At 38.2% G+C, this 16,073-nt stretch overlaps 1 protein-coding gene across 1 annotated transcript in view; it reads right to left on the bottom strand.

Annotated features, from left to right (window-relative positions):
• The window catches only part of LOC132439843 (cGMP-dependent protein kinase 1), a 1,104,652-nt gene that overhangs the window by 113,904 nt on the left and 974,675 nt on the right, over positions 1 to 16,073 (bottom strand). Inside the window, exon 8 of the mRNA XM_060034572.1 lies at positions 14,802 to 14,867. Within this exon, the coding sequence (XP_059890555.1) occupies positions 14,802 to 14,867 (66 nt within the window). The remainder of the gene's footprint in view (positions 1 to 14,801; positions 14,868 to 16,073) is intronic.

Here is a 16,073-nt window from a genome sequence, read left to right as displayed (position 1 = left end):
GGTATAAAAGCAATTGCTTAAACAGGGTATAAGAGACATCATGGTCTTGGAGTCAGACATTCTTGGATTTCTAATCCCACTATGTGGTTCTGAAAAAGTCATTGAGTCTGTCTGATTCTCCATTTCCTTTTCTGGATTTTTTATGTCATCTTTTCCCACAGGACTATTGTGAGGATTAACTGAGATGAAAGAGTATTAAAACAAAGAGTGGGTGAGGGATAAATTAGGAGTTTGGGATTAACATATATATATATACACTGCTATACATAAAATAGATAACCAACAAGGACCTACTGTATAGCATAGGGAGCTATACTCAATAACCTGTAATAACCTATAAGGGAAAGGATCTGAAAAAGAATATCTATCTATCTATAAATATATATACATATATAACTGAATCACTTTGCTGTATACCTGAAACTAACAACACTGTAAATCAACTATCCTTCAATTAAAAAAGAGTATGTTTATAAATATAGAATTAGAGGGGAAAAGGCAATTAATCTATGCTTTCCATTTTAACAAATGACATAGGCACAAGTGATTTTGAATATATGTATTTCTTAAAGTTCTATCAAATTATTTGCTTTATCATTAACATCGTATAGAAAGTATGATAGCTCAGTTGTGTGAGTATTGGTTTCTTCTGTATCAATACAATAAAACTGTCCTATTGGCAATTACTTTGTGTAAATAAAGGAAATAAAACTCTTGAAAAATTATACAAAACAATAAGTAAATAAAACAAAGGCATCATATTGAGAGAATTCATACATTAACTTCCCTGAACTCTTCCCTTCTTCTCCACCACTGAGCACACTCTGTATAATCTATGAATTGGGACCTTCTCACATCATAACTTGTGGTCCATATTTTAATTAGTCATGGAGATAATTTCCACTTTTCCCTGTCTATTTGTCCTTTTCAGGTACTTTGTTAGCCTTTAGTATTTACTTCTGACATTTCAGAAAATGGCTATTTGAACTTTTATATACTCTCACAATTTTCTGAAGCCTTGCATTTTAAATGTGTTTATAATGTCCTCCAGCACAAAGAAGCAATTGCAAAAGAATGAACTACCTTCTAAGTTTTGTCAGTAACTAAGCTTCATGTATCAATTACAAGAGAAGAATAAATGTTAAACTAACTCTTCAAGGATGATGACATATTTCATGCCTTGGGCTGAATTGCCCCATCATGTCTTTTAAGATGATTTCAACCAAAAAAATCAAGCTGGTCAGGTTTCTGTGCAACAGATGTTCTCATACATTGTCACATTATACAGTAAACTGTATAATGGTTCTAGATAACAATGAAAAAATATGTATATTATTTGAAGGCAAAAATATATGATGCAGAAAAGACAGTCTCTTCAATAAGTGGTGCTGGGAAAACTGGTCAGTTATACGTAAAAAGTGAAATTAGAACATTTTCTCACACCATATACAAAAATAAACTCAAATGGATTTAAAAAATCTAAATGTAAGACTGAAAACCGTAAAACTCCTAAAATAAAACATAGGTAGTATACTCTTGATATAAGTCTTAGCAATATTTTTTTGGATCTGTTTACTCAGGCAAGGGAAACAAAAGCAAAATAAACAAGAGGGACCTAATTAAGCTTGAAAGCTTTTTCACATTGAAAAAATTAAAAGACAATGCACTGAATGGGAGATAATATTTGCAAATGATATATCTGATAAGCAATTAATATCCAAAATATATAAAGAGCTTATACGACTCAATATCAAAAAAAACAACCTGATTAAAAATAGGCAGAAGACCTGAGTAAACATTTTTCCAAAGACATACAGATGGCCATCAGGCACATGAAAAGATGCTCAACATCGCTAATCATCAGGGAAACGCAAATCAAAACCACAATGAGACATCACCTCACACCTGTCAGAATGGCTGTCATCAAAAAGACAACAAATAACAGGTGTTGGAGGATGTGGAGAAAAGGGAGCCCTTGTGCACTACTGATGGGATTGTAAACTGGTGTAGCCACTGTGGAAAACAGTATGGCAGTTCCCCACCTGCCCCCCACCCACAAAAAAAAGATAGAACTGCCATATGATCCTATAATTTCACTTTTGGGTATTTACCCAAGTAAAACAAAACCACTAACTGGGAAAGATATATGCACCCTAATGTTCATAGCAGCATTATTTACAATAGCCAAGATGTGGAAGCAGCATAACAGTCCATCAACAGATGAATGGATAAAGATGTAGTATATACACAATAAAATATTACTCAGCCATAAAAAAGAATGAAATTTGCAACAACATGGGTGGACCTGGAGGGTATTTTTTCCCCTCATACATCATGATTGTCATACATCTCACCTGAACCCCCCTCATATGGATGCATTTAATGTGTTTATATCTTTCTAAACTCTGACACTAAGCACTGAGCTCAGTATTACAAATACAGTCTGGTCAGTGTTGACTACAGGAGGATTATAACTACCTATTGTCTCAACACTATATTGTAGCCTAAACTTCAATTTTTTGTAGTTGCAACCAACTCAGGGCCACTGTACTACCCAACCCGAGGGGATCAAAATATAATCTATAGTTATATAAGCCTCAACTCCAACCTGGCCTCTGGGTCTTGATCAAGAAACATCTCCAAAAAACATGTTTGCTCCTCTCTGAATCAGATGATCAGAGGTATTCTTGAAGACCTGGAGGGCATTATGCTTAGTGAAGTAAGTCAGACAGAGAAGGACAAACACTGTATGATTTCACTTATATGTGGAATCTAAAATATAAAGCAAACAAATTAATATAGCAAAACAGAAACAGACTCACTGATACAGACAACAAACCAGTGGTTAACCAATGGGAAGAGGGGTAGGACGATTAAGCGGAAGAGGATTAAGAGGTATAAACTACTGGCTATAAAATAAGTATGATACAGAGATGTAATGTACTGAAAAGGAAATATAGCCAATATTTAATGATAACTTTAAATGGAGTATAATCTTTAAAATTAATGAATCACTATGTTGTACACCTGGAACTAATATTGTAACTCAACTATACTTCAATAAAACACTTTAAAATAAATAAATAAAACTTCATATATATTTTGAATCAGTAATTCCACGACTGACTAGCTCCTCAAGGAAATTTTTCTAAACAGGGACAAAGACATATGCAAAGAATTCTTTTTCTTTTTTTGCAAAGAATTCTTTACAAAATCAAAAATTAAAATGAGCTTACATGTCCAAACACTTTTAAGAAACTGAGACAAAGAGACTCAACTTCTGCTCATAAGATATTTTAATTTACATGGTAAATAACTAAAGCAATGTGGTAAGGCCTTGAAAACAGAGAGAATTAGGTTCAAACACTACTTCGCTACTTATAAGCCATATTGTTTTGTGACATGATACTTCAGCTCTCTAGAGCCAACTTTACCTTTAAAAGAGGATAAAAATATTCTTTTCATGTTTGTGAGAGTAACTATGTATGTATGTATGTGTATACCTATTATCAGGCTATCTATCTATCTCAACTAGCTTTGTGATTGGCACATGTGTTCAGTAAATGACAGGGCAAATTTATCTCTCTGTATATCTATCTGTCTATACCTATCCATCTGTATGTGTGTATATATGTATTATTTATGCTACCCCTGTATGTGGACAAAGTAGGAAAGAAAATTAGGCAGTGGGATGTCACTATTCAAGGTAATATACTGAAATCTTAACAGTAGTTAACTTTGAGTTTTTTGTTTTTGTTTTTGTTTTTTTGCGGTACGCGGACCTCTCACTGTTGTAGCGTCTCCCGTTGCGGAGCACAGGTTCCAGACGCGCAGGCTCAGCGGCCATGGCTCACACGGGCCCAGCCGCTCCACGGCATGTGGGATCTTCCCGGACCGGGGCACGAACCCGTGTCCCCTGCATCGGCAGGCGGACTCAGAAAACTTTTAAAGAGAATTTCAAATATGAAATTTCAACTATTACCTTTTTAACTGAAAAAATTAAGACTGATTTTTCAGATTTGAAAATTAAAAATTTTTCACAGTTTTCTTATTCATTCACACAACTGGCTTATAGTTCCAAAGGCATTGCTGAGTCTCTAAACAACAGTTTTTAAAACATCTGATGGAAAAAAAAAAAAGCAAGCCTCGGAAATATAGAAAGGTTTTAAGAATTAATGGGGAAAATGAATTATTTATTCTTGGTGTAAAACAAAACAATCGTAATTAACAAAACCAAAGCTGTGATTGCAATATTTTTAAAGTGCTGAACTGTGAAATCATCGTCAATTTCTATTTATCATCTGATTGTCAGGAAAAAATAAAACAACTCATTTCTGTCAGTGGACTTCTCCATCTGAATATCTCAACACCACTTAGACAGTCTGAACTTAACATATCCTTAACTGATCGACCAATTACTTTCACCTCAACCTGCTCTATCTCTCATACTTTTGGTCTATTATAGACATCCACCAAATCTCCCAAGACAGAAGCACTTCTTTCTTAACCTCTCACATCTAATTATTCCCCCAAATCTGCTTTGAAGTTTAGACTCTTAAACTCTAGTGAGCAACCGCTAGGGCTGTCGCTGTAGTCTCCCAGTAGTTTGTTTCCCTGCTTGAGTTCATCCCATTGGAATCGATCTTCCACTCCCTTCCTTCAAGAGCAAATACAAACTGCAGTAGTCACTGTCTTCTGATGGTTCCTCATTGCCCAGAGGATAAAATCATATTCTTTTAGTTTGAGATATTAGGAGATTTCTTTATAATGTGTCCCCATCTCTTCTTTCCAACTGTATCTCCCAGTACACCACCTGTCTAGTTTACTGTCCAGTTCCTTGACCCATAAATCCTCTTTTCTTGCCATATTCCACTTTTTACTGTACGATGACATTTCCAAATTCCTCATCTTAGTGTACGTCCTTCCTTCAGCAGGAGCTGTATTTATCCTCCCTTCTTCACTTGTAAAATTCCTACTCAAACTTAAAGACTTGACTCACATATCACTTTGTCCAGCAAGTCCTCTGGGATGCTACAGGCAAAACACATTTCTCCCTCTTCAGTTCTCCCCAAGTTTACTTTTCACACTGAAATGGCAGTATCTCATGATTTTTAATGCATCTGTATTGATCAGGAGTTACTCCAAGGCAAGCAAAGACTTTGCTATTTATCTTTATAGCTCTGGACCTTGGAATAGGATTTGGTTTAGAATCTATACTGGTTATTGACTTATTTATTGCTTGTCAGCTCTAAATTCACCCTTTTGACTGCTCTATAAAAATGGATCTGGGCTATTAAATTTCTTTCTTTGCCAACTGGCACTGAAACTTTGCCAGGAGAGGGCACTGGGGAGATATTGCAAGAATAAGGTATTTTGCTTCCTGGCTCCAGTCAGCTTGGTAGGTTCTTGTGGCTTCTCCAGTGTATGGCTACTACAGTACTTGGAGGCCAGCAATACTAAGCAGCCAGCAGCCTTCCCAGCACACTTCCCCTTAGGTGGTTTCCTTGTTATGAACAGCTTTCCCTGGAACCCTTGTGGCACAAGTTCTACTCTCATGGCATCAGAGCACTTTACTGCCATCTAGCAAGCCATGGCTGTGTCCTTCCCAACAAGGGTGATTTTCCCCCAGGGGACACTTGGCCGTATCTGGAGACACTTTTTATTGTCACATTGGGGTTGTCGGGGAGTGCTACTTCTATCTAGTGGGTAGAGGTCAGGATGCTACCAAGCATTCTACAATGCACAGGACAGCCCTCCACAAAAACCAACTAGCTGACCCAAAATGTCAATAATATCCAGTTTCAGAAACCTTTCCCCATAACAAGGTCTAGTTCTTAGTCTCAGCAGGGCAGGGTGGAGGGTGGAGAGAGGGATGGGAGAAGATGAGTGTTTTCCTTGCGTGCTCTCTTACAGGCCTGGGGTTTGTGACTACCCCTTGTCTCCACAGTTCCTAAGTTTCTGCTATGGCTTTTTGACTAATCTGGTCATCATCTGAAAAAATTTTTAACAATTTTTTTAAACAAAAGAATGTGCTAAATTTGATTAATGCTCTACCAACATATTAATGACATTGGACTTCTTTTAGTTTGAATAGAGTCCAGGTTACCAAAGGATACTGTCAGAACCTCAGTGAGTTTGGGACACAACAAATGAGAGCTGGAAATTATCCATACAACAGGGATAGAAATAGGTAGTGCAATATTTACACATTTGCCTCTAAACTCCCCAAATATTAGATGTCTGAGTGGCTGACATAAGGCCAGTAACCAGTAAGTTTTATTTGGGTAGATGAAGCAAGGGACCAGACCTTCTCAATGAGCTCCCTAGTCAGTAATGCTATATATAATTTCTCTAATGACTTGCAGCAGGAGGAGGGTCTATGATTTTAAAGCATTAGAAAAGGCACACGTGATGAAGTGCAGTCCCATTCCTCCCTTTCTATGAGTTTAAACCATGAATACTATCTCTGGATTATAACCCTTTTCCAGTGGCTATGTGCTTATTCTGTAGTTAGATCATGCTTGCTCAGGGCACGCTATAATTCAACTCCCATTATTAAACTGAACCAATATTAACGACTCTCTTTAAACTTCTGCATTTTATCTCTCTTAATTAGTAAATATTTTTTTGTAAAGCACACCAATCGATAACAGCTCCATAAAAAAGACAAGCCCAAATGATCGCAACTGACACCAGTCACACCTGTTTTCTCATGCTCATCCTGCAAATATCCTCACATCGCCTCAGATTTCTTTCTGGAAAATGAACCAAAATAAAATATACTTAGACCGTGGGAAAGGCTGAGGCTGTGAAATATTTTAAATTTGTCACCCTATCAGTTAAGTAATGTGACTACAGGCAATGTGGCATGTGGAGTCCCTATAGTCCTGTCATGTGGACCCAGAATGGCAGCTATAAAAAGACAAAGACACAGGTGACCTAGGTGGGGCACACACCACTGGGTGCATGGGCCTTCATGAGACTGACCTGGTTAGAACTGTGGGGTGAGAACGGTGCTGGAAAGATTCTGCTGTCACCAAATTCTTCCCATACGGTCCCTCCCCTCTCCTTCCATGACACCTGAAGTTCTAAAATCTTCTGGATTTTCATGATTTTTCAGTGTTCAGGGGTATGTCATCAAAATGCAAATAACTCACAGAGAATCATCTTAATCTCTAATTGGCTACTACCTAAATTAATGAAAAGCCTGAAGCGAAGTCCTTGAGAATGCAGGAGTGCAATTAAGAAGTACAGGGATCAGGGAATTCCCTGGCAGTCAGGGGGCATGGGTTCAATCCCTGACTGGGGAACTTAGATCCTGCATGCCACGGAGCACGACCAAAAAAAAAAAAGACGAAGAAGAAAGCGTGTATGTGTGTGTGGGGTGTGTAAAAGAGTAAAGCGAAGAGGATGAGGGAACTGGAGGGTGAAGGTGTCAGTGAGGGGAAAGCAAGTTGACAGGTGGCGTTGGGAGGACCAACACCAGAAGGCACGTCAAACCAGTGTTCTGCGTGTATTTGTTATGTTTAAAAGATAGGCTCAGCACAACCTGGAGGAAGATCAGAATAGGACCACTGGGGGCAGCACTCAATTCTTGAATATTGGTTAAGTCAGGGGTCAGAAAGCTATGGCTCACAGGCCAAATTCAGCCTGCTGTTTCTTGTATGGCCATTAGCTGAGAATAATTTGTACATTAAAAAAAATTATTTATCTATTTTTATTTATTTATTTTTGCAGTACGCGGGCCTCTCACTGTTGTGGCCTCTCCCGTTGCGGAGCACAGGCTCCGGATGCGCAGGCTCAGCGGCCATGGCTCACGGGCCCAGCCGCTCTGTGGCATGTGGGATCTTCCCGGACCGGGGCACGAACCCGTGTCCCCTGCATCGGCAGGCGGACTCTCAACCACTGCGTCACCAGGGAATCCCAGAATAATTTGTACATTTTTAAGTGGCAGGAACAAAAAAGTTTCAAAAGAAGAATAATATTCTTGACCTCTAAAAATAATATGAAATTCAAATATCATTGTCTATAAACAGATTTATTGGAACAAAGACATTTCATTTATTTACTATTGTCTTCGGTTGCTTTTACATTACAACGGTTGAATTGTGTAGGTGCAACAAAGATCATTCGGCCCACAAAGCATACAATATTGATTTTCTGGCCTTTTACAGAAAAAGTTTTCCTATCCCTGGTTTACGTCATGCAGCTATGGCTTCATACTTACATACCTCACTCAGAAAATAAACCTCCTGCACTTAATACAACCCACCATTTTTGTGGGGAAGTTTAGTGATCATCTGTTCCTTCTTGAGCAGAAGCCTTAGCCAGGAAACATCTATAGCACCCTCCCTGAGAGAGGTTGGATAAATACTATTTTTCCACAAGTTTCCATCTCCTCTGACATCCTAAGTCCTGATATAGATGACTTCCCTGGCTCCTGCCTGGCTGGTCTGTTGCTTGTTCTACGGAGCCCAGAGCATGGCTTCAGTATTTTTGTTTATTTTACTTTCAACTTGGAGTTGAGCACCTAAATAAGCCACAGCAAAGGGGAATGGAGGAAGGCACCAACCTACCATAAGCAAGAAGGCGGGGAGGAGATCTGGGTAGAGGCCAGGATCAGAAGCACTATCCTTGGAGACTGATGGCAGATGTGGCTAAAGAACCGGAAACTAGTACTAGAAACAGGCTACATGTGGAGGACAGGGTGAATAGACAGACGGAGGGTTTGCTACCATTACTGGTAAAGAAACAACAACAGCAACATAAATGTAATATAATTGAGCTGGTCCTATACACTCAGTTTTCAAACCTGTATTGAATTCGTGTCTTGTTCATCTCAGTAGCCCAAGTAACTGACACAGGAAGCAGGCATTCATTTTTTATTCTGAATAAGTGTTAAAATTTCCTAGTCTGGCTCTAGGCTCCAGTTTGGGTGTTGAGAAGTAGTCTTCAGTTTACCAATTCCAGTGATTTTTTTCTCTATGTCCAATCTTTCTTGGTAACCTATTTGCTACTCTATTTTGTACAGGTTTTGGGACCAGCCTTAGACCTATGAGTTGCTTCCTAATCATTAGCCTAGTGGCTATGCTACAGTCTTGCTACTCTTTTAAATAGATGGTATGAATATGTCTTTTACACACAAGTCAACTTAGCTCTAGGAGGTAAAAACTTGACCCAGAGTCACCTAGGCTTTTCTGATCTACAGAGATACCTTAATTTCTAAGACTGCCATTTCCAATGCCCAATAATCTGGTATTTGACACTCCCTCCTAATCTCATTATTTTTATGCCCCAGTACACTGCACTTCCTCTAGGCTAGTTCTTGGTTTCTATCCCCCAGACTTTGTCTCAATAACATAACTGGCTCCAAAGTATGATTAAATATCACAGAGTGTCACAAAAAGGTAAGGGTTAGTCATACATGGTTTGTAAATCATTTTAATGACTCATGGGGTCTCATGAAGGGCCTTAAGAATCATGTGGAGTGAGTGATTTGGAGGGAGACAGGGAAGACTCCTGGGTAGACTAAGAGGTCTTACTCTCTTGACAGCCAAAAAAGGTTCCTGTTTTCTTTCTAATTTATTTTATTTAAACAATGGGTTTAGTAAAACAAAAGCTTGAAAACTCCTGGTGATAAACTGTCATTTTAGCTTGACATTACTAGTCAAAATAATTAGTTGCCAGTATGACACAGGAATTGACCAATCAGAATGGACACTGGTCCTGATGTATGCCAGACGCTCCTTTCTAGTTGCTGGATCAAGGAGAGATCTGGAGATTCCTGGCCACAGGAATCAGATCACCAGGCAGCAGAGGGGTGGGAAAAACACACAGGGAGCTCAGACTACTGCTATTTACCAACCAGTATGAAAGTGTTTCAATTTTTATAACCCATATGGCTACATCTTGGAGGTTACACAATAAATCAGGGATAGAGTTGAGACTCTAACTTAGATCTTAATTTCCTGGGGAAAATATGTAACTCTTTGAATATTTACTAGTAGTTATATTACTGTCTTTAAAAAGGTTCTCAACATGTCAACAAATAAGTTATCCTACGTGAACTCCTAGCTTCCTTAACAACTTACCATGCCAATGAAGAAGTAAACATTGCATAACTGATGAAGGAACACAATGATATAGTTACTTTTATATTTATTTCTTTTCATGGATTCCAAAACAAGAGATGCTAAATATTCTTAGTTGTGTTTTATATATTCAAGAACTTTATTAATGGAAATAGGTTGTTCTGTTAGATTAATATTCTTTTATGTCAATTTTCATGAGCTTTAGAAAGACTGCAGATAGACTGGGTAATTATTAAAATAATGACTATGCTGCAAGAAACCCATCCTCAGAGAATGCTTCCTGAGAAAACCATGTATCTGTTTATCATTTTCTAGTTTGTCAATGAGCAATTTTTAAAAAAATTCTGACATGCATGATTAGTTACAATAATGTTCTTTTGCTGTCCCTCTGGAATGATAAAGCATAATCACTGGCTTATGTAACATGGTACCTCAGTTGTAAATTTTTGAAAGAAGCTCCTTTTGTTGACAGTTCTAACATCTGCCATCTGTTTGCATGGGATGAAGCCCTGGTGCTCCCCTAATTGGCCATAAATTTGGTACCAGCAGCAGGCTTACGAGAAGATCCTTCAGTTACAGTTTGATTTTTTAAGCTGTGAATTCATCATTTGGTGAGAAGCCCAACTCCTCTCGTGAGCACAGAAATGCACCTCTTGAGCCCTAGACTCAAGCTGTCTTCTCTATATTTATGTGGGTTTTTTTTTACATCTTTATTGGGGTATAATTGCTTTACAATGGTGTGTTAGTTTCTGCTTTATAACAAAGTGAATCAGTTATACATATACATATGTTCCCATATCTCTTCCCTCTTGCGTCTCCCTCCCTCCCACCCTCCCTATCCCACCCCTCCAGGCGGTCACAAAGCACCAAGCCAATATCCCTGGGCCATGCGGCTGCTTCCCACTAGCTATCTACCTTACGTTTGGTAGTGTATATATGTCCATGCCTCTCTCTCGCCCTGTCACAGCTCACCCTTCCCCCTCCCCATATCCTCAAGTCTATATTTATGTTTAAAGCCAGACCTCCCTCAAGGTATCCTTTCTGTGTATACCCCTGAAGATAAACTTATGCTGATTAGAGAGAAAAACTGCTACATCCAAGGGATTCCAATACTTTCTCTAAGAAAAGGAAGGGCACATTTATTGAGTGCTTATTACACATCTTGTGCTGTGCATGGACCTTGATATGAATTAAATTGTTTGATCTTCAAACCAATTTTATAATTTAGGTGACAATATCCCATTTTGCAGATAGGGAAACTGAGACTTAGAATTTAAATAACTTGCCCATATTCTCGTAACATGGTGCAGTAAATATTCAGTACTGAGCTTTATTTGACAGAGTCCATACACTCCCCACAGCACACTATATATGACTAGGTTTGAGAAAAGAGAATGGATGAGATCAAATGTATGTATGTGATGTTACTTGATGCTCCTTCATCTCTCGGGATCTCAGTTAACCAAAGTGAAGAACCTGCACTAGATGACTCACAATGTCCCATCAGTTTGTTCCTCTGACTTGATTAATCTGGGCCTTGCTATTTACCACGAAACCTTATCACGTTATTAAACTTTTATGGGTTTCAGTTTCTTTTTTTGTTAAACATCCTATCTTTTTTCCAGGTGGGATCTCATACCTGTGGAAATTCATAAATTACAAAGGACTGTAGAGATATAAACTGATACGGTTACCCATCCATCCCCAATCAGCTGGCAAACCCTCAGCCCCAGTGTCACTTCTTCCCTCACCAGATTCCCCTGCTTTATGCTATAGAGGCAAGATTAAGGCCATCCAAGTTCCCATAACTTTCCTTATTTACACCTCTACAAATTTTCTTTCTTTCCTCTTTTTCACTATTTCCAGAAATTTTCGGGCCTCTTACTGTTATGGCCTCTCCCGCTGCGGAGCACAGGCTCCGGACGCACAGGCTCAGCGGCCATGGCTCACGGGCCCAGCCGCTCCGTGGCACGTGGGATCTTCCGGGACCGGGGCATGAACCCGTGTCCCCTGCATCGGCAGGCGGACTCTCAGCCATTGCGCCACCAGGGAAGCCCGATGTCAGCAATTTTTAAGTTAATTTTAAGTTAACTCTAATGAGTTATTGTCCCATATTCTCTACCTCCTGCAGGGCATCTGTTCCTGAGTGTCCAACTTGTATGTCAAATTCATTATATTTTTAGTGAAAAATCATTATGCCTCCCAAACTAATTTTTTTTTCAACATTCCTTCTAGATCTTCTTAATCCTGATTACACCCCTAATTTCTCCCTTAGCCTTCACATTCAGTCAAGTGTTAAGCCCTCTGGGTTTACCTCTTCATTCTAATGTACTTCTCCCATTAATGTTCTCATGATCACCACTTGGATTTACAGACTGCCAATCAGATATTCTGTCTCTACCCTCTCCCTCTAATTCATCTTACACAGCCTTCTCAGTGTTCTAGTGACACTATCTGGCTGCAGAGAACTGTCAAAGTCACCCTTCTCCCACCACTTGGTAATCTTGGTGAACCAGCCCCTACATGTTTGTGAACGTTTCTGTCACAGCTCCTCCAACTACCTTTACACAGCCTCCCTGGAGCCAGTAGAAATGGCTCATAGTCCTATTCTGAGTACTGCTTATGCTATTCACTCTATTTATCTTGCTTCTCCTATACTTACAGATTTATCTAATAAAACCATTTATTCCATGAAGACTTCCCTGATTCTCCGCAGAAGCAGTCAATTCCCTTCTCTGGACTCCCACAGTACACTGTGGACCATTCTTGCCTTCTGCTTTGCATGACGGTTATTTGTATAAATGCCACAATTCCTCCATTAGAAGCTAACCCCCCAAACCAGGATCTGTGCTGCTCCTTTGATTCTTCTCACAGCCCTTAACAATGCCTCGTATGTGCTACAGCCTCAGAAAAACGTTAGTCAAATGAAAAAAAGACTGAACAGGTAATTGTTGTTTCTGGGAACCAGATGAAGAATATCTGTTTCAGAAATATTCATGGATATAGCTATCATTCTGCAATGATGCCACTGCTCTGGTTCTAGAGATCCAGCACAGAGGGGCATGCAAAAGTGAGATCTGTGAATCAAGTGGGATTCCTCTACGTCCAGAGGCCCCTGAGCTCAACATTCAACTCCTTCATTCTGAACTGATCATATCTGCCCCTCAGTTTCATTCCACACTGACATTCACAGCCTATTCTAGCTCTAATGGCTCCACTAAAATGGATGCTTTATGGTTCTTCTCCTGGGTCAGGCACTTGGCTTTTGTGATAAATGTATCCACATACACAGCAAAGAGAAAACATCTGGAGGACTGCTTCCAGACAGTAGACATGCATTTTACTCAGGCTATTGGAGAGTCAATAATCTGATATTTGTAGTTTAACCTGTAAAGCATTCAGGTAATGGGGCTAGCAAGGCAGAATAAACGAAAGGAACAGGGAACAGCATCACTGAACAAACTTTTAATGGCCCTAAATATGTCTATGTGTAGAACTGATGCTTTCTCCAAAAGTGTCTTCCTAAATGCTTCTATTTTAGAAATTTGGGGGTGGGAGAATAGAGGAGAAAACTAAAACATGCTCAAGGAATAGTCCATTTCCTAGTAACAATAATAAATTTATATTATATAAACATAAAATAATTTATAATTATTATAAAATATACTATAAATATTTTATAAATTATAAAATATAATTGAAAAATACTACTAATTATTATTTTAAAAAATTTACACAAATAGCCTTGGTCAAGTGTCTCCTGGGTAAAGACCACTTGGACACATGCTTTTCTTTTTTTTTTTTTTAACATCTTTATTGGAGTATAATTGCTTTACAATGGCGTGTTAGTTCCTGCTTTATAACAAAGTGAATCCGCTATACATATACATATATCCCCATATCTCCTCCCTCTGCGTCTCTGTCCCACCCTCCGTATCCCACCCCTGTAGGTGGTCACAAAGCACCGAGCTGATCTCCCTGTGCTATGAGGCTGCTTCCCACTAGCTATCTATTTTACGTTTTACATTTGGTAGTGTATATATGTCCATGCCACTCTCTCGCTTTGTCCCAGCTTAACCTTTCCCCGTGTCCTCAAGTCCATTCTCTACATCTGCATATTTATTCCTGTCCTGCCCCTAGGTCCTTCATAACCATTTTTTTTTTAGATTCCATATATATGTATTAGCATATGGTATTTGTTTTTCTCTTTCTGACCTACTTCACTCTGTATGACAGACTCTAGGTCCATCCACCTCACTACAAATAACTCAACTGCATTTCTTTTCATGGCCAAGTAATATTCCATTGTATATATGTGCCACATCTTCTTTATCCATTCATCTGTCAATGGACACTTAGGTTGCTTCCATGTCCTGCTTATTGTAAATAGAGCTGCAATGAACACGCTTTTCTCATGTGTTCTCATCAATCCTCATGATATCTCTATGATGTTGCATTATCCCCAGTTCCCAAATGAGCTGAGGTGAAGTTCACAGTGGTTACAATACCTTGTTAAAGATCACAAAGTTGGAATGGCAGAGTGAGCCACTTCCAAGAATAACAGGGAATACGAATCAAATATAGAACTCATTTTAAATAAAAAGATATAAAACAGGTATTAATAGCTCCATGAAGCGATGTCGAATTCCAGGAACTTATGTGTGTCACTGATATGAGTGTGCAATATGCATAAGAAAGCAAGGCACTTACTCTCTGTCAATCACAAGGCAGGTTACAGCTTCTGCAGCAATTACGTTTGCTGTTCTGACATCTTCCCTATACAAAAAAATAGAGAGAGATTGAAGTAAAACACCCTTTAAAATCAAAGAAAAGTGTTCATTATGATTAATTCAAGACACATATTAAATTATGTGTACTCTTCTGAGTTTTGCACTTCCAGGTTTAAGCTTTGTTCATGTTTCAAATTTCTTTGTCCTGAGGAACCATATTACTCTTGTCATTTATCACACAAATCTTACAATTATAATCTACTGGTTATAATTTTCAAACTTAATTTTCACTTACACAAATGAAACAAAATTTTGTATCACCATTCCCTATGCTAGTTGGGGAATTAATGAATTAATTGGATGATGATAAAGACAGTAATGAACATGAATAGGTAAACTTTTTAAAAGACCTGAAGATATAATTCTGGGAACTTGAGTATCTAACCCATTCGTGTATGAATTTATCATTATTACCCTGAGAATAATGGACCTGTTTTAATCATTTTCTTACTTTGGAGACCCTGTACTTATGTGACCAATCTTTTGGCAACTTATAATAAACAGTTATTCACCTACACCAGAGCTTATGGCTGTTCAAGAACATTCAACAAATCTTAATCACTCTGATTGAAATATGTATATACTGTTCCTTTGTAAGCATCTAAATGGTCACTGCAGGAATATCTATCAACCTCTTAAACCTTTATAAATCTGCCATGGTATCTCATCTTATCCAGCAGTCAAAGGTGGATTTGGTAAATTAACATTCACATTTCATTTTGAGCTACTAAAAATTTAAAAGTACCACTGTCATGGAAACATTAAGTTATACTTGAAACACTGTTTCCTAGTAAGGTAAAATTTCTAATATAATTAATGATAAATATAAGTTTGAAATACATTACAGAGATATGTACATAGGAAATAATATGGTGTTAATAACCATCTAAAAATCATAATTGAAACATCATATGTCTCTAATATCGGGCTTTAACGTCTTGAAAATAAAGACTTTCCCAGTGGATTTTTATTTTTTCAAAATACACTAAGTTCTCACAGATACTTCTGAACTATATTTTTCCATTGATCCTTTTGTCTTTCACTGTTGCTACATGCTGCTGCTACCACTACAGTTGCTTTGTAGTAACTATTAGTATTTAGTATTTGGAAAAGCAGTTTCCCCTACCAAAATTCTTTTTCAGAAATATCTTGATGATATTCTTAAGCACTCATATTTCATAAAGATTTTAAA

The sequence above is a fragment of the Delphinus delphis genome, chromosome 16 (assembly GCF_949987515.2).
Source record: "Delphinus delphis chromosome 16, mDelDel1.2, whole genome shotgun sequence".
NCBI classification, from domain to species: Eukaryota; Metazoa; Chordata; class Mammalia; order Artiodactyla; family Delphinidae; genus Delphinus; species Delphinus delphis.
The sequence above is the reverse complement of the archived record's forward strand: the minus strand, read 5'-3'. Positions and strand labels throughout refer to the sequence as shown.